At 42.2% G+C, this 25674-nt stretch overlaps 1 protein-coding gene across 1 annotated transcript in view; it reads left to right on the top strand.

Annotated features, from left to right (window-relative positions):
- Positions 1-25211, top strand: part of PARP2 (poly(ADP-ribose) polymerase 2) — a 156120-nt gene extending 130909 nt beyond the window's left edge. The window contains exons 14-19 of the mRNA XM_077297826.1: positions 8803-8937; positions 10764-10888; positions 22739-22838; positions 23000-23098; positions 24089-24213; positions 24402-25211. Coding sequence (XP_077153941.1) covers positions 8803-8937; positions 10764-10888; positions 22739-22838; positions 23000-23098; positions 24089-24213; positions 24402-24561 — 744 coding nt within the window. The 3' untranslated portion in view covers positions 24562-25211. The remainder of the gene's footprint in view (positions 1-8802; positions 8938-10763; positions 10889-22738; positions 22839-22999; positions 23099-24088; positions 24214-24401) is intronic.
- Positions 25212-25674: the final 463 nt, after the last annotated feature.

The following is a 25674-nucleotide window of genomic DNA, read 5'->3' as shown; positions in this document are numbered from 1 at the left end:
TTCCTTTCTGAGCCTTGCCATGTGCACAAACAGTGGTTTGTGACCACATATGAGGCATCCGTGTACTCACGAGAAATTGCCCAACACATTTTAGGATCCATTTCATCCTGTTGCCCATGTAAAAATGAAAAAATTGAGGCTAAAAGAATTTTTTTGTGAAAAAAAAGTACTTTTTCATTTTTAAGGATCAATTTGTGAAGCACCTGGGGTTTTAAAGTGCTCACTATGCATCTAGGTAAGCTCCTTGGGGGGTCTAGTTTCCAAAATGGGGTCACAAGTGGGGGAGCTCCAATGTTTAGGCACACAGGGGCTCTTCAAACGCGACATGGTGTCCGCTAAAGATTGAAACCAATTTTTCATTGAAAAAGTCAAATGGCGCTCCTTCCCTTCCGAGCCCTGTCGTGCCCCCAAACAGTGGTTCCCCCCCACATATGGGGTATCAGCATACTCAGGACAAATTGTACAATAACTTTTGTGGTCCAGTTTCTCTTTTTACCCTTGGGAAAAAAAAAATTGTTGCTAAAACATCATTTTTGTGACTAAAAAGTTAAATGTTCATTTTTTCCTTCCATGTTGCTTCTGCTGCTGTGAAGCACCTGAAGTGTTAATAAACTTCTTGAATGTGGTTTTGAGCACATTGAGGGTGCAGTTTTTAGAATGGTGTCACTTTGGGGTATTTTCAGCCATATAGAGCCCTCAAACTGACTTCAAATGTGAGGTGGTCCCTAAAAAAAATGGTTTTGTAAATTTCGTTGTAAAAATGAGAAATCGCTGGTCAAATTTTAACCCTTATAACTTCCTAGCAAAAAAAAATGTTTCCAAAATTGTGCAGATGTAAAGTAGACATGTGGGTAATGTTATTTGTTAACTATTTTGTGTCACATAACTCTCTCGTTTAACAGAATAAAAATTCAAAATTTGGAAATTGCGAAATTTTCTAAATTTTAGCCAAATTTCCATTTTTTTCACAAATAAACGCAAAAATTATCGACCTAAATTTACCACTAGCGTGAAGCCCAATATGTCACGAAAAAACAATCTCAGAACCGCTAGGATCCGTTGAAGCGTTCCTGAGTTATTACCTCATAAAGGGACACTGGTCAGAATTGCAAGAAACGGCAAGGTCATTAAGGTCAAAATAGGCTGGGTCATGAAGGGGTTAAAAAAAAACATGAAGGAGAAGCTGTTGCCAGCAAGGCATGTCGATTTATGTCAGCTGTTCCACTCTGGCTAATGGAGGAGGTCCAAAGTGGGGGCAGTCCTCTATACGAGTCATATGATTTTTTTTATGCCACATATATAGTTATTAAGGTTGAAGGAAGACTTTAAGTCCATCTAGTTCAACCCATAGCCTAGCATGCCCTAACATGTTGATCCAGGGGAAGGCAAAAAAAAACATGAATCGTCATAATGAGAAAACACCTTTAGGCCATTGTAGGGTTTCACTCACTCGCATTAGGTAGCATTCACACAGGCAATGTGGTTTGGTCCAAACAGGTGCAGTTTTTTTGCTGTTCTAAAACTCCAAGGGATTTAATTAAAAAAAAAAAAAGGGTCTCCTTCTGGGCACAAAGGTATTATAGCAAATAAACAGAGCAGACACATATTGTTAGTGTGGGCTCACCCAAACAGATTACAATCCTTTCTCCTGGAACTAACTATGTACATAAGGAATTCCTACGATGTCTGAGTATCCCCTTTAGTATGAGCTCCAGCATCTTCCAGCGCCAAACAGAAGTGCCTTTCACATGTTTTTATGCAATTTCAACACACACTGCCCAGTTTTCCTATAAATAGCAATAAACTTGGCACTCAATTTGACTGTTTATTGCTATTATTAACTGGATGGTGGCCCGATTCTAACGCATCGGGTATTCTAGAATATGCATGTCCACGTAGTATATTGCCCAGCCACATAGTATATTGCCCAGTGACGTAGTATATTGCCCAGTGACGTAGTATATTGCCCAGTGACGTAGTATATTGCCCAGTGACGTAGTATATTGCCCAGTGACGTAGTATATTGCCCAGCCACGTAGTATATTGCCCAGCCACGTAGTATATTGCCCAGCCACGTAGTATATTGCCCAGCCATGTAGTATATTGCCCAGCCACGTAGTATATTGCCCAGCCACATATGTAGTATATTGCCCAGCCACATATGTAGTATATTGCCCAGCCACATATGTAGTATATTGCCCAGCCACATATGTAGTATATTGCCCAGCCACATATGTAGTATATTGCCCAGCCACATATGTAGTATATTGCCCAGCCACATATGTAGTATATTGCCCAGCCACATATGTAGTATATTGCCCAGCCACATATGTAGTATATTGCCCAGCCACATATGTAGTATATTGCCCAGCCACATATGTAGTATATTGCCCAGCCACATATGTAGTATATTGCCCAGCCACATATGTAGTATATTGCCCAGCCACATATGTAGTATATTGCCCAGCCACATATGTAGTATATTGCCCAGCCACATATGTAGTATATTGCCCAGCCACATACGTAGTATATTGCCCAGCCACATATGTAGTATATTGCCCAGCCACATATGTAGTATATTGCCCAGCCACATATGTAGTATATTGCCCAGCCACATATGTAGTATATTGCCCAGCCACATACGTAGTATATTGCCCAGCCACATACGTAGTATATTGCCCAGCCACATACGTAGTATATTGCCCAGCCACATACGTAGTATACAGACTTAAAATAAAAAATAAACATATACTCACCTTCCGAAGGCCCCTTGAAGTCCTGGCCCTGTGTGCGGTGCACGCGGCAGCTTCCGGTCCCAGGGTTGGTATGAGCGCAGGACCTGTGCTGACGTCGCGGTCACATATCCGTGACGTCATGGAAGGTCCTTCTCGCATACCACCCTTGGCAGCGGAACCTGCCGCTTGCATGGAGCAGTCACTGGAGCGTCGCGAGGAGCGGGAAAGGCAGTGGAAGGTGAGTATATAATGATTTTTTTAATTTTTTTTTATTATTTTTAACATTAGATCTTTTGACTATTGATGCTGCATAGGCAGCATCAATAGTGAAAACTTGGTCACACAGGGTTAATAGCGGCAGTAACGGAGTGAGTTACCCACGGCATAATGCGGTCCGTTACCGCTGGCATTAACCCAGTGTGAGCGGTGACGGGAGGGGAGTATGGAGCGGGCACTGACTGCGGGGAGTATGGAGCGGTCGCCGGGCACTGAGTGCAGGGGAATAGGGAGGGACTAATCAGACTGTGGCCGTCGCTGATTGGTCTCGGCAGCCATGACAGGCAACTGGCGAGACCAATTAGCGACTTGGATTCCATGACAGACAAAGGCCGCGACCAATGAATATCCATGACAGACAGAAAGAAAGAAGGACAGACGGGAGTGACCCTTAGACAATTATAGAGTAGATGTCCTGTAACTGTCTGATGAAATAAAGGACTTTCTTCATGAACCCTTTTGGTGAGTGCAGTATACTTTTTCTAATGTCTTGGATCCATCCATATAAATGCAGAGCACCTTGAATCAAAGCGACAAAAGCTGAATAGCTCACGTAGAGGGGAACCACCTTCCGTTCCAGTGATTGTATTGAAAGTACACTCGTGCCACTTTTCATATAGCTTTTGGAGTTTCTATTATTTATTATTATATTATTTATTGTGATATTTTGCATGGCACAGTGATACCAATCCCCCATTTCATTGGCAACATGGAAGTTGATGATGATGCTGACCCCAATGAGCAAAAACCGCTAATGATGGACTTTTAGCAGGTCAGGAGGAGAGTTTTTCAGTTTGGAACAGCAGAGAAGAACTGCAAGTAATGAGCACAAAGACCCTTGAAACCAAAATCCATTTTTTATCAGAAAAGGAAATGCGTCTTTTTTGGACTATTAATTCTGTGAAATCTTACATTGAATCAGAATGTGTTTCTAGAGGTCTACATGTGTTCAAAGAAATCACACAATTTCAATATGACCCGATTTTTCAAAAAGAATGGGAATCAATTCATCTACAATGCTCCAAGAATTTGTTACGATTGGTACTATCTCGCAATGAACAGGAATATAAGGAATTAAGTAGTCAATTAGAAAAAGCGAGACAAGAACTAAAAACTGGAATGGACAATCAAATACAAATTTAAAAAAAAATTGATAAAAAAAAACTTGTTTTGACACAAATTGAGATCAAACAAAACAAAAAAGAAAAATTATTGCGAGATAAGAATGATTTTGATACAGGACACATTTTCAATTGGAACGAAAAACGTTTTTACAATAGAAGTTGCAACCAAAAATTTTTCGCTAAGAAAAAATCCAATGCAGATGGCTGGACTACAGATTCAGATTCCAGTGCCACAGGGGACTGTATAAAAAGAGGTAGTAGCAATTATCAATCAAATGCAAACAATTTAACCACTTTAGGAAGCAAACAAGACGAGGGGGGGAAAACCGTAGGAACGGGCCAAAAAGAAAACAAGATAAAAATCATACTTGCGCTAGAAAAAATGCATGGAATTTATTCAGATTGAATGCAACTTACTACCTGGTAAAGAGGAGATGGTACTAGAGGCGATGGCGCTACTTACGTGCAGATAGAAGGGTGACAATCTGGATAAAAAGAGTCTGAAGGCAAAAATAAAGGGAATGAAATATAATATAGTGTGTAATAAAGAGTAATAAAATGAAGCATTTCTAGAGTGTATTCCTATGCATCGGGGATACTAACAGAATGATCAGTATTGGGAAATCTACAAGTTAAAACTATGAACTGTATTCCTTGATATACAAAGAGTACACTCTAGGCTGCTGTGTTATGCCCTTATGCTTAGACGTGCATATTAGGTGAAAGAGGAGTCATACCTATTGATATGTACATAAACAGCTTGGTCCGAAGAGTATTAAGAGAAAGTCCACTATCGGTAAAAACAACACACACGCGCAACGTTGCCTTATACTTAGCTTCGCTTCCTTTGTAGCAGTCACTATTACACTATTTTATTCTTCATTTTAAGCACAGCACAATGGATAGTGATACATGCTTCCATAAGAAAAAATTGGCATATTCTGTACACTGACAAAGACCTACGTAACATGGGAATATTAAAACCAATATTTTCTTATTGAAGAACCCGCAACATAGGTGATATTCTAAGCAATAAAAATTGGTTACAAAATTACACACCGAAAGGCAATTTCAAATGCTGCAGTTGCCCAAGCTACCATTTACATTCTCCTGTTAATCCTACGCATTGGTTCAACCGTACATACAGTCACAGACTTCATAACACGCAGTACACAATTTGTCATATATATCCTATTTTGCCATTGTCAATTTTATTGTATAGGTAAAACAATAAGTCCCTTAAAAACAAGATTTTGGCAACATTATAGAAACATTTCCTCAGGAAAGGGTTCTTTGAGAATAATTAACCGTATGAAAACTCACCATAATTCAGACCCTGAGACCTTACGCTTTGCAGGAATTAAATAGTTAAATATCCTCCACAAGGTGGAAATCACGATAATTTATTGCTTAGACAAGAACCTAGATGGATTCTAAAGACACAAGCACAAGGTCCTTATCACTCAATGATAAGATCTGTTTCTCTGTCGCAATACTATAAGATTGTAATTCTTGTTAGTTTTACTTGATTAATTTACAATGTGTTTGTTTTTTACACATGTTCCTTGATTTTCATTAAGTCACTTGTACTAGCTCTTAAAAAGGGAGTATCTCTAACGAATTATTCACCTAGACCCGTTGAAACGCAGACACGCAAAACGGACGTCGTCGTCCTCACATGCTCCCCTCATGCCACCTAGCAAGCCACCTCTAATGTCCTGTAACTGTCTGATGGCATAAAGGACTTTCTTCACAAATGCTTTTGTTGAGTGCTGCATACTTTTTCTAATGTCTTGGATCCGTCTATTTGAATCCAGAGCACCTTGAATCAAAGTGACAAAAGCTGAATAGCTCACGTAGAGGGGAACCACCTTCCGTTATATGGATTTTATTGAAAGTACACTGGTGCCGCTTTTCATACATCTTTTGGAGTTTCTTTAAAATGGAAAGCCAAACCAGAGAGACTTGGAAAAGAAACGCAAGACCATCATGTGAATGGATGGAAAAATAGCCAGAATGGCAATGGCTCAGTCAATGATCAGCTCCAGGATGATCAAAGATTAGTCTCAAGTTACCTGAGAGTACTGTGACAGTTAGAAGATGCCTGTGTAAGGCTAATCTCTTAGCAAGGAGTACCCTGCAAAGTCTCACTGTCTTTAAAAAAAAAAAAAAAGACATGTATTGAAGTAGATACTTTTTGCCAAGGGACACATCAACTGGCCTAAAGAGAAACATTTTGTGGACTGATGAAAGTAAAATTGTTCTTTTTGAGTTTAAGGGCTGCCAACAGTTCGTCAGATGACACCCAACCTCTGCATTCAAGTCACAGTACACTCTGGAAACAGTGAAGCATGATGGTGGCAAGCATCATGATATTGGCATATTTCTCCTTACTATGGTGCCGGACCTATTTACTGCATACCAGGGATCATGGACCAGTTTGCATATATCAAAATAATTGAAGAGGTCATGTTGCCTTACACTGAAGAGAATATGTCCCTGAAATGGGTGACAACAACCCTAAACACAACAGTAAACGAGCAATATTTTGGTTCAAGTCAAACAAAATTGATGTTATGGAGTGGCCAGCCCAGTCCCCGGACCTTAATCCGATAGAACACTTGTGGGTTGACATTAAAAATGCCGTTGCTGAGGCAAAGCCAACAAATGCAAATAAATTGCCTTTTTGCATTTGCCAAGCATCCTGGGCTGGAATAACAGTTGACAGGTGCCAGAAATTGGTTGACTCTATGCAACATAGATGTGAACCAGTTCTAAAAATCTGTGGGTATACAACTAAACATTAGGTTAATGATTCACAGGAATGTTAAATCCTCCAAAAATAGTACATATTGTGAGTTTGTAAAGACAAATGTAGACACTACTATTTTTTAGAACAGACCGATGTTCATTTATTTTCTGTAAAGTAGTTTCTCTATGTTTTTGAATTAAAAAAACCGTGTGTGATGTTCCCAATGCATGGGAATAAACAGATCCTTGGGTCCTCCCGGAGGTTCCGAATCTCGTCTCGCAGGTGCCGCTGCACCATTCACAAGCAGTCAACCTTCATTTAACAGCGTGGAATTTGAGTGTGCTGTTAAAAAAAAAAAAAAAAAGAGGTTTCTCTTCTAATCTTGTTTCAACCCTTCTTCAAAGTAGGAAGGCAGCTATGACAAGATTTTATGCCATAACATGGAGGAAATTTCTAACCTCTTTGGGATCAAAGAGCTAGTGAGTCATATTCTGGAGTTTCTGCCAAAAGGTCTCGAACTAGGACTTTCCACCAGTACCCTCGAAGTCTAGCTGTCAGCTCCGGGGGCCCTGTATAACTATGATGTAGCAGGGAATTACTGGGTGTTTAGATTTATTAGAGCTTCATCTAGATACAGGTTCATTTTAACAGAGAAAGTAGTGCACCGTGATTTAAATCTAGTCTTAAGAGCTATGACAGAGTTAGTGTTTGAGCCCATTGAATCAGCATCTGCTAAGGTTCTTTCTCTTAAAACAGCCCTTCTGGTAGCCTTCACATCCGCCCAAAGGGTCAGTGACATTCAGGCCCTTTCCAGAGTTCCACCATTTACACAGATATTAGAGGACAGGATCATTTTGAATCCCGATCCATCCTATCTACCTAAAGTAGCGTCCCGATTTCATAGGTTATAGGAGATAGTTCTTCCTCCTTTTTGCTCTAGTCCAAAAAATCTGAATCATCCAGACATTAGAAGATGTCTAGTTAAGTACCTGTGTGTTACTAATGCCTGCAGTAAAGACAGTTCATTATTAGTTTTCTTCCAGGGGCCTAGGTAGGGGATTAAGGCTTCAAAATGAACAATAGCTAGGTGGATTAGGGTGGCCATTTCTTTAGCTTATTCTGCAAGTGGAAAAGCAGTTCTAGAAGGTCTGAAGGCTCACTCCACAAGGGCCGTGGCAACCTCCTGGGTAGAGAGATTGGACGCCTCAATCCTGCAGATTTATAAGGCGGCAACCTCCTTCCACTTTCTATAAGCATTTTAGAGTGGATTAATTATAACTGGGGAAGTGAGAGAGCTGACACTTCAGCCTCCATTCTAGGACCTCCTGCAGTGACCAGGTAATTACAGCAGAGATCTGCTCTGAGAACCACACTCTAAGCCTAGGATTTGTATATTCAGAGACAGGGAAGTATAGACTGAACCTTTGGGAGAAAGGTGCTCCAGGCTTTTTCTCTGTAATTCTCTTGTGGTGCTGTTATAGGTGATCGATAAAGTTAAATCCAGCAACACGATTTTTTGGAACCAGTGTCAGGGTGAAATGTCCCCTCTCTGGAGAGGTCTTTATGGATTTTTCTTTTTCTTTACGACAATATGGAAAATTAAAAAAATATTATTTAAAATACTTCTTGCATAAAAGCCTGGTTTAAACATTCATTTTCTGGTGACACTTTCCCTTTCATTATTACCATAGTACAGGGGTTAGCAACCTGCATGAAGCCAGATGTTGTGAAAGTACAGTTCCCAGGCTGCCATTACAGTCTGCAACTCTGGCTGTCAGGGCATCCGGGAATCTGGTGTGCAGCACCCTGCTATCCACTGGCAGCATAGTAGTTGACCATACCCCAACGAGAACAGTAAAAGTCATTTCACCCTTGTCTGTTTGTCACTATAATAAAATCCTTTTTTTTTCTCCAGGCTTTGGGTGATATCCAGATTGCTGTGAAGTTGGCCAGTTTAGATCTCAAATCCCACGAACATCCGATTGACAGACAATACAGACAGTTACACTGTGACTTGGATCCTTTAGACAAAAAGTCATCTGATTTTCAGGTAAAGGTTATGTAAAGTTCACAAAATTAAAAATTAATTTTACCTGTAAGATCTAAATTGTAGTATGTAATGCATAAGGCCAATTAAAATGCTGATTTGTTTCCTTATGCTGTTAATAAATTACAAAAACAATTCTTTTCATCATACCGCCGAACAAAAAGTGCAATAGATCGCGATCAATTAGACGGATATAAATAAACATGGTACCGCTGAAAACATCATCTTGTCCCTCAAAAAACAAGCCGCCATACAGCTCCATCTGCGGAAAAATAAAAAAGTTATAGCTCTCAGAATAAAGCGATGCAAAAATATATTTTTATATAAAATAGTTTGTGTTAAATCGCCAAAACATAAAAAATATATAAATTGGGTATCGCTGTAATCGTACTCACCTGAAGAATAAAGCTGCCTTATCAATTTTAGCTCTCACAGAATGGTATGAAAAAAACAAAATGCAATTCCTGAATTGCAGGTTTTTGTTCATTCTGTCTCCCAACAATCGGAATAGAAAGCGATCAAAAAATGTCATGTCTGAAAATGGTACCAATTAGGGTATGTGCACACGTTGCGGATTCTGCTGCGGATTTTTCCGCAGCGGATTTGGAAAATCCGCAGTGCAAAATCACTGCGGTTTTCACTGCGGATTTTCTCGCGGTTTCTTCTGCGGATTCCTCTGCGGGTTTTCAACTGCACTTTCCTATTGGTGCTGGTTGAAAACCGCTGCGGAATCCGTAGAAAGAAGTGACATGCTGCGGAAAATAATCCGCTGCGTTTCCGCGTGGAATTTTCCGCAGCATGTGCACAGCGTTTTTTTTCCCCATAGGTTTACATGGTACTGTAAACTTTGGGAAAACTGCTGCGGATCTGCAGCGTCAAATCCGCAGCGGATCCGCAGCGTGTCCACATACACTTAAAATGTCAGCTTGTCCCGCAAAAAACAAGACGTCACTCACTGTCAGCAGAAATATGGAAAAATTATAGCTGTCAAAATATGTTGATGCAAAAACTAGTTTAAACAATAAAAAGCGTCTTTTAGTGTGTGACAGCAGCCATACATAAAAACATGATATAAATCTGGTATCAATGTAATTGCACCGACCCAAAGAATAGTCGCCTAATCATTTATACCATAAGAGGAACAGCATAAAAAATAAATGAAACCAATTCTTCACCTGCTGTTGATTCTTTCATTCTACCTCCCAAAGATCGCAGTAAGGCTCGGCGCACATTTATCCTGCACTCTGCGCTGAGCACTTACACCAGGGTTTCCATGTAAATCTCTGAAATACGTGATTCAGTTGGAACCTATGGCAGAAGATTCTGTATAATGAAGCAGATGGAGGCACTGTAAACGCCGTCTGACCTGTAATCGGGCGATGTCCGTCTTTTTAGAATTACATAAAAGTGCCATCGGCCACAGTTTTGTGCACTTCTAAAAAGGACACCGCTGAACAGAGGCTAGACAAAGTCCAGAGTAACTCTGCTGCCTCATTATAGTGAAAGGATTTAATCTGTCATGTCACTCGGAGATTTTGGGGGAATCCCCAAAGTAAGTGCTCAGTGTAGAGCGCCGGATAAATGTGGTCCTAAATGTTATGTAAATGCACTGAGGGCGGGATGACACCTGGCTTCTGCATCGATCCTCATTGGTGGAATATCCATTTTGGGGCAGGCAGTTATGGGTTGCTTTTTTATGTTTGAACTTGTCCTGAAGTTAATATAAATTCATATACTTTTGAACAATAACCTTAAGTGCCATCAACCAACCTTGGTTTTTGCCAACTATACTTAATGACTGATCTCTTCCATCTTTACTCATCCCACAGCTTATTGAACGCTACCTGCAAAGCACGCATGCACCAACCCACAATGATTACACAATGACACTGCTGAATGTTTTCTGCATGCAGAAAGATGGGAAAAGCAACTTTCGAGAAGATCTACCCAACAGGTCTGGTTTTTTTACTAATAATTCACATACAGTAAGGCAGTTTAGGTTTATAATGATTTATTTCTGCAAACTGTTCTCAGATTCATAATTTTTCCTTTAGTTTTTTTAATACAACTCCTTGATTCAATCAAGGATCAAAATTTTCCAACATCCATGTCACCCAAGTGAAAAGTAACTGCCCTTTTATTTTGAAGAGAAGAGATCATCAGAAAATTACTTATTGCTTAAATCATATTTTTGTCCATTTTTCTTTACATACCTCAATCTCTATTACAAATTCAAAATAGACTCAAAGAGCTGGAAGCCTACTAAAGCCACTATATGCGCTGCTGCAGTCCGTCTGTCAGAGTATTTGCGTCTAAACCAACTTACATTTCTTAGTTGTCTTTATTACACCCCTGAAAGGCAAAAAAAGATTGGCGCATCATTGTGTGATTCATGCTTTCGGTTGAAGGCAGTGGTAGGATCCTTTTTGCATTCAGTTTGGTTATGTCACAGGGCATACCACTTTTTGGTTAGAAGTGCGCTTATTTTTACACAAGCAATTTGAGCTCCCAAGTCTTGTCCCCTAACGTCTTCTTTTTGGGCATTATGAATGATCTTCTCACTGGATGGGCATGCAGCGCGTCCTGGTGGGGGCAGTGTGGAGGGGGTAGAGCTTTTTTTTTTCAGGTTCGGAGGAGGCTGAACCGAGGAGAAGCGCTGTGGATACTGCCTAAAAAGAAGGGATGACCACACGAGAGGCGCTTATGTCTAATGCTCACTCCATCATGGAGGACTTAAGAAGACAGCAGCAGCCATTGCAGCAGCAGCATTCAGCACTTCCAGTGCCTGTTCACCAGCACTGGCATACTAAAGGGAGCAGCTGAAGCAAAACAAGCGGCAGCCGTCCAAGTCAAAGGAGTGGAAGATCGCAGGACTCCTCGGTATCCAGAAGGGATGTATATGTACCCCTGATCAGCCTCTGAATCCGGTACCCTTGATGTGACAGCGGGTGGTGAGTGATCTACGTGAGTGTCGCCGTTTTTTAGTAAGGGACATATTCTTGCTTAAATCACTAGGCTGGCAGCAAGAAGAAAAATAGGGAGTGTGCCCTATGTAAGACCCCGCTGGCAGTCCACTGGTAGAGTCTCTGCTCGACCTGCATCCAGAAAACTATCTTAGATGAGACTCCTAACTTCGCCGCAAATCTTAGGCCTGTGATCAATAGGTCGCTACTGTGTCTGATCTTTATCCACAGTCTGTGGGAGAATATCATAGTGAATCCCTGTCCTCCTCGGTCAGTTATATAGGGGCAAACTGTGCTTCCCCGATGAGGACACCGATAGGCTTGTCAGACCAGTTGGGTCAACAATGGGCCTGAAGGAGGAGAGAACATCTAAGTCTCTGCAGGATATAATGTTTGGGGGCTTGGAGGAAAGGAAGAAGCGCTCCTTTCCGGTTAACACTCAAAAATAAAGAGTGGAAAATGCCAGAAAGGTCTGGTACCTTGCCCTCATCCTCAAAGAGGAGATACCCCTTTGAGGATAAAGACTCTGAGATCTGGGATAAAGTCCCTAAAATTGACGGAGTGGTTCAAAGAGGTCATCGAATGTTCAAAGAGGTAATCTCTACCCTTTAAGGATTCTGGAGTGCTGGATAAAAAAGCAGATGGGTTACTTAAGCACACCTGGCAACTTTGGGGGGTCTGAAGCCAGCATTAGCTGGAACCTGTACTGCCCGCTCCCTTATGATCTGGCTGCAACAATTTGAGGAGCAGCTTAAAAGTAAGACCCCAAGAGATGAAATCCTGGCCAATATGCCTCTGTTGCACGGAGCAGCGGCTTTTCTTGCGGACACTTCTGCAGACTCAGTGAGACTAGCTGCTAGGTCAGCGGGCCTATATAATGCGGAAAGATGGACCTTATGGCTTAAGGAGTGTCCTGGGGATCTGCAGTCATAAATACACTTTGCTCCATCCCATGTGACGGCCAGTTTCTCTTTGGACAGAAATTGGAGGACATTTTGGAGAAAGCGGATGACAAAAAGAAGGGATTTCCTGGATTCCCTACTGAGGCTAGGAAACCTTCCTTTTGAAGGAGAAAGTTTAATAGGGGACGTCCTCTGGGTGAAAGAAAGAAATTCAAGGGTCAAAAAGTAGTCCGGGTTTATATTCTGTTGACCCTCTAAATCTTCCAAAAAGCCCTCCCAATGACATCAGGTCAGCGGTAGGGCGGAGGCTCTCCCATTTTCTCCCTGCCTGGATGAACATCTCCCACAGTTGTTGTCTTGAGTGTTGTGAAGGAGGGTCTTAAAATAAACTGTCCATCTGCCTTGCCAGACCTTCGAAATAACAATCATCAGGAAGTCACCAAAAGAACAACTTGCCCTGGAAGCAGAGATCATGAGACTCTAACAAAGCTGTAGCCGGGCTGTAGGGTAAATACCCTCAAGTTGAGGCTAAAACCAGAAAGGATACAGTCCTTCCTGGGCTTAGCATTGAATTCAGAGTGCCAAAGACATTTGCCATAAGACAAAATAAGGAATCTGGCGCTGTTAGCGCAATAAATCAGCCAAGGGTGATTCTCATTGCTCCATTCTGGCTGAAGAGGCCGTGGTTTTCCCTTCTAAGGTTAAAATCGGTGTCAGATCCATGGATCCTACCAGAGATCCCAGACCTTCACTCCCAGGGGTCAGTATGCCATTCTCGCGTGAAGTGCTTCCATCTAGCAGCATGGAATTTAAGACGGCATTACGGAGTCGGCAAGGTTTCTCACCAGGGTTAAGGCCCCGTCTCACATAGCGAGATCGCTGCTGAGTCACAAGTTTTGTGACGCAACAGCGACCTCAGTAGCGATCTCGCTATGTGTGACACGTACCAGCGATCAGGCCCCTGTTGCGAGATCGCTGGTCGTGTCGGAATGGCCTGGACCTTTTTTTGGTCGTTGAGGTCCCGCTGACATCGCTGAATCGGTGTGTGTGACACCGATCCAGCGATGTCTTCACTGGTAACCAGGGTAAACATCGGGTTACTAAGCGCAGGGCCGCGCTTAGTAACCCGATGTTTACCCTGGTTACCAGCGTAAATGTAAAAAAAAACAAACAGTACATACTCACCATCTGTTGCCCGTCAGGTCCCTTGGCGTCTGCTTCCTGCTCTGACTGCCGCCGTAAAGTGAGAGCACAGCAGTGACGTCACTGCTGTGCTCTGCTCTCACAGTACGGCGGCACACAGTCAGAGCGGGAAGCGGACGGCAAGGGACCTGACGGGCAACAGATGGTGAGTATGTAGTGTTTTTTTTTTTTTTGGTAACCAGGGTAAACATCGGGTTACTAAGCGCGGCCCTGCGCTTAGTAACCCGATGTTTACCCTGGTTACCCGGGTGCTGCAGGGGGACTTCGGCATCGTTGAAGACAGTTTCAACGATGCCGAAGTCGTTCCCCTGATCGTTGGTCGCTGGAGAGAGCTGTCTGTGTGACAGCTCCCCAGCGACCACACAGCGACAAAACAGCGACGCTGCAGCGATCAGCATCGTTGTCTGTATCGCTGCAGCATCGCTGTGTGAGACGGGGCCTTTAGTTTCCACCCTTTTGAAAAGTAGGAAGCTGATAACATCAAGTATTTATGGCAGGACATGGAAGAGGTTTTTGGAATTTTCAGGGGATAAGGCTCCAGTGAGGTTCATTCTAGAGTTCCTGCAATCAGGACTGGAGTTGTTGTTAGCAATTAACACCCACAAGGTACAGGTCTTGGCCTTGGGTGCCTCATATAATTGTAATCTGGCAGCAAATAGATAGGTGTCACAAATCTCACCATGGGATCTGAACCTAGAAATGCTAACTAAAAACCCATTCAAGCCCTTAAATAATTTATCTGCCAAGTTCCTCATAGTTAAGGCCATTTTACTAGTGGCTCTGACATCAGCCTGCAGGGTAAGCGATATATAGGCCCTGTCCATATGTCGTCCCCCCCTATACACAGTTGTATGAGGATAGGAATATACTAAGGCCTGATATGGCCTATCTTCCTAAAGTGGCTCTTAAGTTCCATAGGAGCTAAAAGATTACTTTGCCCTCCTTTTGTAACAACCCTAGGAATCCAGGAGAGGAAACATTTCATAACTTAGATGTAAGAAGGTCATTGTTGTAGTATATGTCCATGACCATTCCCTATGTGTAGCCCTTCAGGGTAGCAGAAAGGGGTATGTGGTATCCAAGGGTACCATTGCCAGATGGATCAGGGAGGCCATTAGTTTCTTACTAAGGCTGATCTATAAGGCTGCTACCTGGTCTTCACCATCTACCTTCTTTAAGCACTACAGACTGAATCTGTCCTCCTTGGCTGACTTGACCTTTGGTAGAAGGGTGTTGCAAGCGGTGGTCCCTCCCTAATGTGTTTCAGTTCTCCAGAAATCTCACAAGTGTTGTCATGGGTGAAGGGAAAACACCAAGGTTACTTACCTGTAGCTGATTTTTCCAGAACCCATGACAGCACCTGTATATTTCCCCCCTTTTTTCACCTTATGGGTGTGCATTGTAGTTGGGTGTTTTATAATGTGGTGATTGTTGTGTGTGTGTAAATTAACCCGGAGGTCCTTTCATGCTCTGTAACCCAACTGAAGCTGGGGAGAGGTGCCGTCCTTTTATTTCAGTAGGTTTCCTGTCCTGGCTGGGCGGATCCCTCTCTCAGGTATGCTGTCATGGCTTCTGGGAAAACTGACTACCAGTAAGTAACCTTGGTGTTTTTGCACCAAAAAAGGTTATTTTGAAAATCTCCACCCATCCTTTCCCTGTTCCAATGGATTTGACTGGTGAATAAATAGATTCCAATGTACAAAGTCTTACGTATCAACAAGAATTGTGCCTATAAATTTGATAGTGTGGGTTGGAGGCCACTGTTATATAAGTGCACTGGTTGAAACTAGTGTTGTGAACTGTTTCGGTGCTATAGGTGCTCGCTTTATATTTACTGAGCTCTGGAGATTGTGGGGGAGGGGGAGGAGAGTATGGTGGCTATGAGTGTTGATGGATGAATGGTGTGATTGAGTGACTGTTTCCTTTATCCGGTGCTCCTGTTTTTATGATCCATATACATATCAGTGTTGACATTTATGTATTGATTTTATTGACTTGTGACAGTATTCACACACAACCCCGCCCCTCCCTGGCTTTATACCAATTTTGTTGCATTACAACCTGTTTTTAAACATTTTTGTAATTTGATTTGTGTGTAATGCATCTGCTCTAAATAGTCTAAGTTGGTAAAGTGAGAAAAATATAGGCATACATTAAATTTCTTAGATCAAAAAATTGGAAAAATTGTGTGCATATTTATTAATCCCCTTTGCTATGGAGCCCCTAACATTTTCTGCTGTAAGCAATTACCTTCATAAGTCACAAGCTTAGTGAGAGGATGTCCACCTGTGTGCAATCTAAGTGTCACATGGTTTGTCAGTATATACACACCTTTTCTGAGGTACCACTAACCACACAACTCCATGAAGACCAAGGAGATCTCCCAACAAGTCAGTTACAAAGTTGTTGAGAAGTAAAAGTCAGCGTTGGGTTATAAAAAAAAAAAAAAAATATCCCAATCTCTGATGATCTCCTGGAGCAAGATCAAGTCCATTATCATCAAATGGAAAGAGCATGGTACCACAACAAACCTGCTAATAGAGGGACGCCCACCAAAACTTTCAGCCCACACAAAGAGGGCATTAATCAGAGGCAGCACAGAGACTAAAGGTAACCCTGAAGGAGCTGCAGAGTTTCCAAGCAGAGACTGGGGAATATGTTCATATGAACACAATAAGCTGTACACGCCATAGAGTTGACCTTTATTGGAGAGTGGGCAGAAAAAAGCCTTTACTTACAAAAAATGTAAGGCTTGTTTTGAGTTTGCCAAAAGACATGTGGGAGACTCCCCAAATGCATGGAAGAAGGTGCTGTGGTCAAATGATACCAAACATAGTGGTGGTAGCATCATGCTGTGTGGATGTTTTTCAGCAGTTTTCCGCACCATTAGCACAACATTTTTTTTTTGCCATTGATTTACATTGTACTGTAAATCGCTTGCAGATCTGCAGCGTTTCTGAGCGGAAAAAAACGCTGTAGTTCTGCAGGAAATCCACACCGTGTGCACATACCCTAAAGCAACAGTCCAGTGGTTTAAAGGGAAACGTGTAAATGTTTTGGAGTGGCCTGTTCAAAAGCCAAGACTTTAATTCAATTGAGAATCTGTGGACATCTAACTTGAAGAAGCTGGAGCAGTTTTGCCTTGGGCAAAAATCCCAATAGCAAGATATGAAGATTCATAGAGACTTATTCAAAGCGACTTGCAGCTGTAATTGCCGTAAAAGGAGGCTCTACAAAGTACTGATTTTAGAGTTGGAATAGTTACGCACACTGAAGTTTTCAGTTATTTTATCCTATTTGTTGTTTGCTTTACAATAAAAAGAAAACCAATTGTTGACAGTTGTAGGTGTGTTTTTAAGGCTACTTTCACACTAGCGTCGTACGTCGCAGTGCGACGTTGCGACGTACCGACGCAAACTGTGAGTAAAAAAACACAACGGGGGCAGCGGATGCAGTTTTACAACGCATCCGCTGCCCCATTGTGATGTCCGGGGAGGAGGGGGCGGAGTTCCGGCCGCGCATGCGCGGTCGGACATGGTGGACACGACTCACCAAAAAACGTTACATGTAACTTTTTTTGTGCCGACGGTCCGACGCAACACGACGCATCCGTCGCACGACGGTTGCGACGTGTGGCAATGCGTCGCTAATGCAAGTCAATGGAGAAAAAGCGCATCCTGCAAGCAATTTTGCAGGATGCGTTTTTTTTCCAAAACGACGCATTGCGACGTGCGTCGTACGACGCTAGTGTGAAAGCAGCCTTACATGAACTGATGCAAACCCTAAAAAAAACAGTGAAATTCCAGGTTGAGGTAGCAAAACACAAAAACTGCCAAGTGGGGGAACACTTTTGCAAGCCAGTATACTGTTATATAAGAAATAGAAAAATAGAGCAGCACATACAGCATGGAAAGAATCTGGGTGCAAAAGAGCATCCACAGGCATATACCAAATCTTGCATGTAGTAGTCAAAAAAAGGAAGCAGCACACCACTGTCTGTGAATAAGGAGCTATTTTATTTAGCCCATGATGGCGATGTTTTGGTTCAACGTAGCGAACCTTTTTCAAGCAGTGCTATATATAAAATATATACACACTAGATGGTGGCCCGATTCTAACGCATCGGGTATTCTAGAATTTGTATGTATATGGCAGCCACATAGTATATAGCACAGGCTACGTAGTATATAGGAGCCACGTAGTATATAGCAGCCACACCGTATATAACACAGCCACGTACTTTATAACACAGCCCACGTAATGTATAGCACAGGCCACGCAGTATATAACACAGCCCACGCAGTATGTAACACAGCCCACGTAATATATAGCACAGCCCACGTAGTATATAACACAGGCCACGCAGTATATAACATTGCCCACGTAGTATATAGCAGCCACACAGTATATAACACAGCCCACGTAGTATATAGCAGTGTGGGTACCATATCCCTGTTAAAAAAAAAAAATAGTTATATACTCACCCTCCGTCGGCCAGCGAAGCTGTCTCGATGCGCGAGCGGCTGCCGCCAGCTTCTGTTCCCAGAGATGCATTGTGAAATTACCCAGATGACTTAGCGGTCTTGCGAGACATCTAAGTCTTCTGGGTAATTTCGCAATGCATCTCTGGGAATGGAAGCTAGCGGCAGCCGCGCACGCATCGGCGGACACGGAAGGTGAGAATAGCATGTTTTTGTTTTTTTTTAACATTAGATTTTTTTTCTATTGATGCTGCATAGGCAGCATCAATAGTAAAAAGTTGGTCATACACAGTTAATAGCAGCGTTAACGGAGTGCGTTACCCGCGGCATAACGCGGTCCGTTAACGCTGCCATTAACCCTGTGTGAGCGCTGACTGGAGGGGAGTATGGAGCGGGCGTCGGGCACTGACTGGACGGAAGTAGGGAGGGACTAATTCTCGGCCGGACTGTGCCCGTCGCTGATTGGTCGAGGCCTGGCGGCCTCGACCAATCAGCGACCCGGGATTTCCAGGACAGACAGACGGAAGTACCCCTTAGACAATTATGTCTGTCTGACAATTATACTGACATATCTTGAGTCAACAAAAGTTGATGATTCATTGTGATTGACTGTTCTCTGTTGTATTTCGATGTTAGCTTTGTCATGCCCCTTGTAGATGTACTTGAAGAGATATTTTACGCTTTTTATTGAAGCACAGATTTCTACGTTGATGTGACAGTTGTAGCATTTTGATAAGTACGGGTTGTATGGGACTATCCATGAGTTATTTATAATTTTTTTGTTGCAAGCAATGTTATCAATGTGTTGTCGCCGGTAGGATGGGTAGCCATCCAAGTCTTTAACAGTGTGCTGTTTCAACTCCTTTGGAAACCCTTTTGTACACTTTCCGTTTTCCATGCATGGACTTTTTGGATTTGCTACACCGCATGGGCCATGAACCATATGAGAGACTACAATATTATACAGTTCAGGATACTTTTCTTGGTTAGGGATTTCAGCCCACACTATATTGTCGATTTCTTCCTCCGTACGAATCTTGGAATCCGTGTCTAAGATAATTAGTATATGCACATGTGGGAGACCTCGTTTCTGAAACTGACGTGTACCATTGCTACGACTGTTCCAAAAAGCCCATTTTTTATGTCTTTCAAAAGGCTGATGAGTTTGTCGAAATACGCGTGCGTCTAAGTCCGGCCTGTGTTCAACTTTTTGCCAGGGTTCTAGATTTTCTGTAATTTCCGGCCATTTAGGATTACAGGTCATTGTCACAAAAATGTCAGGTCTTCCAAACTTTGTTACTATTGCCATTGCATCTTGATAACGCTGTTGCATGTTGCGGGGGCTACCTTCAAACAACGACGGGAGGATTACTGTTTTTCCAATTGGAATTCCCTTTTCAATTGATTGTTTTTGCAAATGTTCTTGAAGAACGCGTAGTCTTCAACTTTAGGTTGTTCTTGGTTCATTCTTATGAAATTTAGATGATTAGCTTCAATTTTAACATATGTGTCAACTAAGTACTGTTGTGTCCGTTTCCCACCTTTTAAAATAGGATTGAAGTAATTTCGGACAGACAGACGAAAACTGTAGTATTGCAACTGTGTAATTCTTCTTGAAGTTCCTCGTTGGTTTAGGTTTTCATGCCACCCTTGTTAACCTCTTGGAAAGAATAGCGGATACAGAAGAGCATCAAGGTTGCTGTGCAAAATGCTAATTCGTTGTGTCTTAGGAACCAAAGGGTTGTTTTGGTCTGGCTTAAGATGGACTAATATATTCCTTTGAAAAGGAGGTTCTCCATCATCGTTTTGAAAAACAACTGCGACCTCACTTACACGTGGTTTGTTGTAAAGTCGAGGATTCTGTTTACGTTCTTGTTTAATGGCCATGACAATTGAAGGCATTTCAGTACCATTTTGTATAGCCCTCTGTTCCTCCGCAGCTTGAACGTCTTTTAGCATGCGATATGCGGCAGCAAATGGGCTTATTTTTTGTAAATGTACAGCAATTTGGTTCATCAGTTCAGCATCACACTTTTCGTTTTCTTGTAGGTTCATCCTTTGTTCTGTAGCCTCATTTGTATCAATGATGTATAATTGTCCAAATTTTGGTGGTTGTCCTATTTCTGGGTGAAGTGTTCCAGTGCGGTGGTAGATCTGGCCGTGAATTTTAAAACAATACGGTCCGAATCCAGGGGGCGGTGCAATGTTGGCACCGAATTAAGCAAACGCATGAGAACTGTTGATGCTTCTGATATTTTCCATGAAATTTCTACTGTGTTGATGCATTCCTTTCATTAACTGCTCAAACAGATCTGAGTAGTGAGGTCTCGGTAGCATAACTTTTCCTTTTTGGCAGCATTGAGTAAACTGATTGTCAGATGGTTTTTCATCAATGAAATTCAGAGAGTCGCATTTAGAGCAAACTGCATTCATATTCCCACAGTAGTGTTCATGAATTGTACTTTCATTGTCTGTTACGTAATGTGCAAGTTGTTGAATATTGTCCTGGTCGTGCCTTAGTTGGTAGAGCATTCGTTTTTTTATGAATTTGGCGATCATGTTGTTCCTGTCGTACAACAGTTTGTTGTGGTGTCTCCGGTTGGCGATGGTGTCTGAGATTCCGCATCCTGGGCTTGTCTAGCAGCAGTTTGTTGTGGTGTCTCCTGTTGGCGACGTTGTCTGTGAGATTCCACATCCTGGGCTTGTCTGACGGCAGTTTGTTGTGGTGTCTCCTGTTCCCGATGTTGTCGTTTTCTTGCTGCTGCTGCTTTTCTGTCATCCTCATTGACGTATTTTCATTTACGACCCATTCTAAGATAGAAACACAGGGAGATGCCGCCCATACAGGGAGACATAGGCACACACCCTACACAATGGCGGCACTTGACAGCAGTGGAGGATAATGATGATTCCAGAATTCGCGGCAGACTGTGCCCGTCGCTGATTGGTCGAGGCCGGCTGGCCTCGACCAATCAGCAAGGCGGGATTTCCGAGACAGATAGACCCTTAGACAACACAATGGCGGCACTTGACAGCAGTGGAGGACAATGCCCGTCGCTGATTGGTCGAGGCCTGGCGGCCTTGACCAATCAGCGACGCGGGATTTCCAGGACAGACAGACAATTAAACCCTTAGACAATTATATGTATAGATATATATATAGATCTATATTTATATATCCATCCATCCATCTCTGGCAAAAAAATAGGAGGCCACTGCAAAATTTTCAGTTTCTGATTTTTCTCTTTATAGGTATATTTTTGAGTAAAATGTAAATTGTTCTTTTATTTTATAAACTACTGACAATATGTCTCCGAAGTTCCAAGCAATACATTTTGTATTTATTTTCTGAAAATGAGAAATGGTCAAAATAACAAAAAATGCATTGCTTGCAGACCTCAAATAATGCAAAAAAAAGTTCATAATCATTTAGAAACAACAATACTAATGTTTTAACTCAGGAAGAGTTCAGAAATCAATATTTTGTGGAATAACCATGATTTTTAATCATAGCTTTCATGCATCTTGGCATTCTTTCCATCAGTCTTTCACACTGCTTCTGGGTGACCTTATGCCACTCCTGGTACAAAAATTTAACAGTTCTTCTTTGTTTAATGGCTTGTGACTATCAATCTTCCTCTCGATTACATTCCAGAGGTTTTCAATGGGGTTCAGGTCTGGAGATTGGGCTGGCCATGACAGGGATTTGATGTGCTGGTCCTTCATCCACACCTTGATTGACCTAGCTGTGTCATGGCACATTGTCCTGCTGGAAAAAATAGTCCTCAGAGTTGGGGTACATTGCCTGAGCAGAAGGAATCAACTGTTTTTCCAGGATAACCTTGTATGCGGCTTGATTCATACGTTCTTCGCAAAGATTAACCTGCCCAATTCCAGCCTTGCTGAAGCTTCCCCAGATCAACACCTGGTCATCTAATGGTTAGATGGAGACCTGGAAAGGCATCCAAGCCACAGTGCCTTGCACCAACTGTGAAATTTGGTGGAGGATCAGTGATGATCTGGGGATGCTTCAGGATTAGAGCAAACAGGAAGCCTATTCTGAAAGGCTCCTTCTCATAAATGATTTAAAAAGGTTTCTGTATCCTTTGGTTCTAGGCAATAGATCCCCAGGATCCGACTCTTGCTGGGTTAAATTATAAAAATTAAAAGAAATGGTTGGTGCCTGAAGCCAGTAATTGAAGTTGCCCTTTAACTTTGAAGACATATTATTATAACCTGCTGCTTTTTTCTGCAGAATGCTGTTGTGGCATGGATCTCGTATGTCTAATTGGGTTGGCATACTTAGCCAAGGCCTGCGTGCGGCCCCTAAAGAAGCTCCAGTAACTGGATACATGGTTAGTGCATTATTGTGGTTCTCTGGTGTCGTGATCGCTGTAGCTGCTTCTTCACCAGGTTGTCGGGTGGTATCACTTTGAAAGCAGCCGTCACCTTTCTGAAGATTTAGGCTACACTCACATATTTGTATGGCTTAATCCGGAACCTTTTTTCTCCCTAGTTTGGAAAAGGAATATATTTTGCCGATGTCTCCTCAAAGAGTGCAAATTATTGCTTTACAACCCGAGATAAGAATGTGGGAATTATTCTGCTGTCCGAGGTAATGTCGGCTGATATGTGGACTACTTGAGTGTATAAGCTATATAGTCCTTGCATAGTGCCCTCTGCATTTGGAATTCATTGCACCAACCACTTTAAGTTCTACAAAGTCATGAATAATCGAGAATTGGAAATTTCTCCTCATACCAATGTACGACTTGCGGCAGCTTATCAGTCGCTCTGATGCTTGAACCTCCCTACCAAAACACTCTCCCATACACTTTCCATAGAGAAGTAACAGTTCACAAACTTGCTTCCAGCACATGACATGTATTCTGTAGTGTCTAATTCTTTTACCAGTGCGTTTGAGCACTTATCAAATAACCTTGCTGATGGCATTTTCGACTTGTCTGAGATCGTCCCTGTTATGCATGGCTCCCCGTCCCTGTATGCATGGCTCCGTTACTGTATGCATGGTTCCTTATCCACGTCCCTGTATGCATGGCTCCTTATCCCCTTCCTTGTATGCATAGCTCCTACTTACCTTCCCTGTGCGCCCTTGCTGCATCTCGTTCTGGCCAGCAACTCTTCTGGCCGAGCGATCACGTGTCCCCGCTCATTAAGGTAAAGAATATTCACTCCACGCCAATGGGCGTGGAGAGAGGTGTATATTCATTACCTTAATGAGCAGGCACCCTTGCTAGCCCAGCAGCTGCTGGAAGGCTGCAGCTGTCACTGTGCACTATTATAGAGAAATTAATATTCATTGCCAGCGCAGTGAATATTAATTTCTCTTTATCAGCGGCCACAGGCTTTAGCAGCAGCCACTGGCTCCTGCCTCTGTGACCCATTGCTCTGCCGCTCCCCCACCCATCTTTCTGGGACAGTGACTCATGTATAAGCCGAGGGGGGAGTTTTCAGCACAAAAAAAGTGCCAAAAAACGTGGCTTATACACGAGTATATGCGGTACATTAAAAAAATTTCCATAAGTAAGTTGGTCATCGACACCTCTTTGTGGTCATATTTGGACCATGTTTCTGTCTCTGTCAGGTTGCACTTGGTAAATGTAATGAACTTCTTGCTGCGGATTATGATGCTCAGAAAAAGCTGAAAGGCAAACACAGCACCAAAGGCCTTGGTCGTAGCGTTCCTGACCCCAAAAAGAGCATTAATCAGTAAGTTAATTACGTATATGAGTCATCCATAGTGTCATGTCAGTCATATGTTTCTGTAAATCCGACCACCTCATGTTTGCATATATACTTGTGCATATCTTTAGTTCATTTCAGCTGTAGTTTCTTTAATTTGTTGACTACTTTTTCTGTTCTTTTCTGCTCTTTTCTATTTCTCCGCCTTTTTGCAGTGACGGCGCTGTGGTTCCTTTTGGACCTCTCATAGACACAGGACTCAAGAATAATGATGGCTACACCCTAAATTACAATGAGTACATTGTGTATGACAGCAGTCAGGTCCGGATGAAATATTTGCTGCTAGTCCAGTTCAACTATGAATCATTGTGGTAACTGTAAAGATTGGCATTTCTGGCCATAGCAGGATTCATGCATGTGCCTGATATAAGAGATAGCACATACTTAGTAGGCAAAGTAGAATATGGAGTGAATGTTTTCTTTGTAGCATACTACACCAGTTTTTTCTAGAACAGCACTATCTTGTAATCATGAATCTTACAGGGATTGTCCGCTTCTTAGATATAAATGACAGCAATCCACACAGACGTAAACCATATTTGGAAACCAGACTAGCACAATTCGATATTCACTATGTAGTGGCTCTTAATGAGTGAATAGAAGCTGAGCTGCATATCCCCAAAACAGCCACTCACCAGTGTATCGAGGTGAGAGTCTGATTCCTCACACTTTCACATCCCACATGTAAACTGATGATTTTGGGAGGTGCCTCACGAATCTGATATTGATTATCTATAGGTCATTAGTATCCAGGTATAGGACAACCTGTTTAATCGTACTTCTAGATAAATCATATAGACTCTTAATGATTTTGTTTTGGAAATGTTGATTTTAGATCTTCTACATAAGTAATAAACATATGATGTCTTCTTAAAGATGTTACTTTGTGATAAGATGCATTAAAGCTTAGCATGATATTGTCTGTTTCTTTTTATCCTTTTCTATTCTATAATAAACTAGGAGTTAAAAAAAGGCTTCCATGTTTGTTTCCCTCCTACATAAAGATGTCAGATCACAGCTGCCCATGGCTGGAACCTTCCAACACTGCTCATTTTACTGCCTTGATTGTCTCATCGCTGCATGTTTAGTTACGGTAATCCCCAGTGATCAGTCATCTCCAGATTTATCATTTATCATTTAGCTGTATAAAGAGGGGCAGCATGGTGGCTCAGTGGTTAGCACTGTTGCTTTGCAGCCCTGACGTCCTTGGTCCAAATTCCACTAAGGACAACATCTTCAAGGAGTTTGTATGTTCTCCCCGTGTTTGCGTGGGTTTCTTCCAGGTTCACCAGTTTCCTCCCACATTCCAGAGACATAGTAATAGGGAAGTTAGATTGTGAGCCCCATTGGGGACAGCGATGATAATGTCTGTAAAGTGCTGTGGAATAAATGGTGCTATGTAAGTGAGTAAAATAAATAACACCTGGG

This window comes from Ranitomeya variabilis, chromosome 1 (genome assembly GCF_051348905.1).
Source record: "Ranitomeya variabilis isolate aRanVar5 chromosome 1, aRanVar5.hap1, whole genome shotgun sequence".
Lineage (NCBI taxonomy): Eukaryota > Metazoa > Chordata > Amphibia > Anura > Dendrobatidae > Ranitomeya > Ranitomeya variabilis.
The sequence above is the reverse complement of the archived record's forward strand: the minus strand, read 5'-3'. Positions and strand labels throughout refer to the sequence as shown.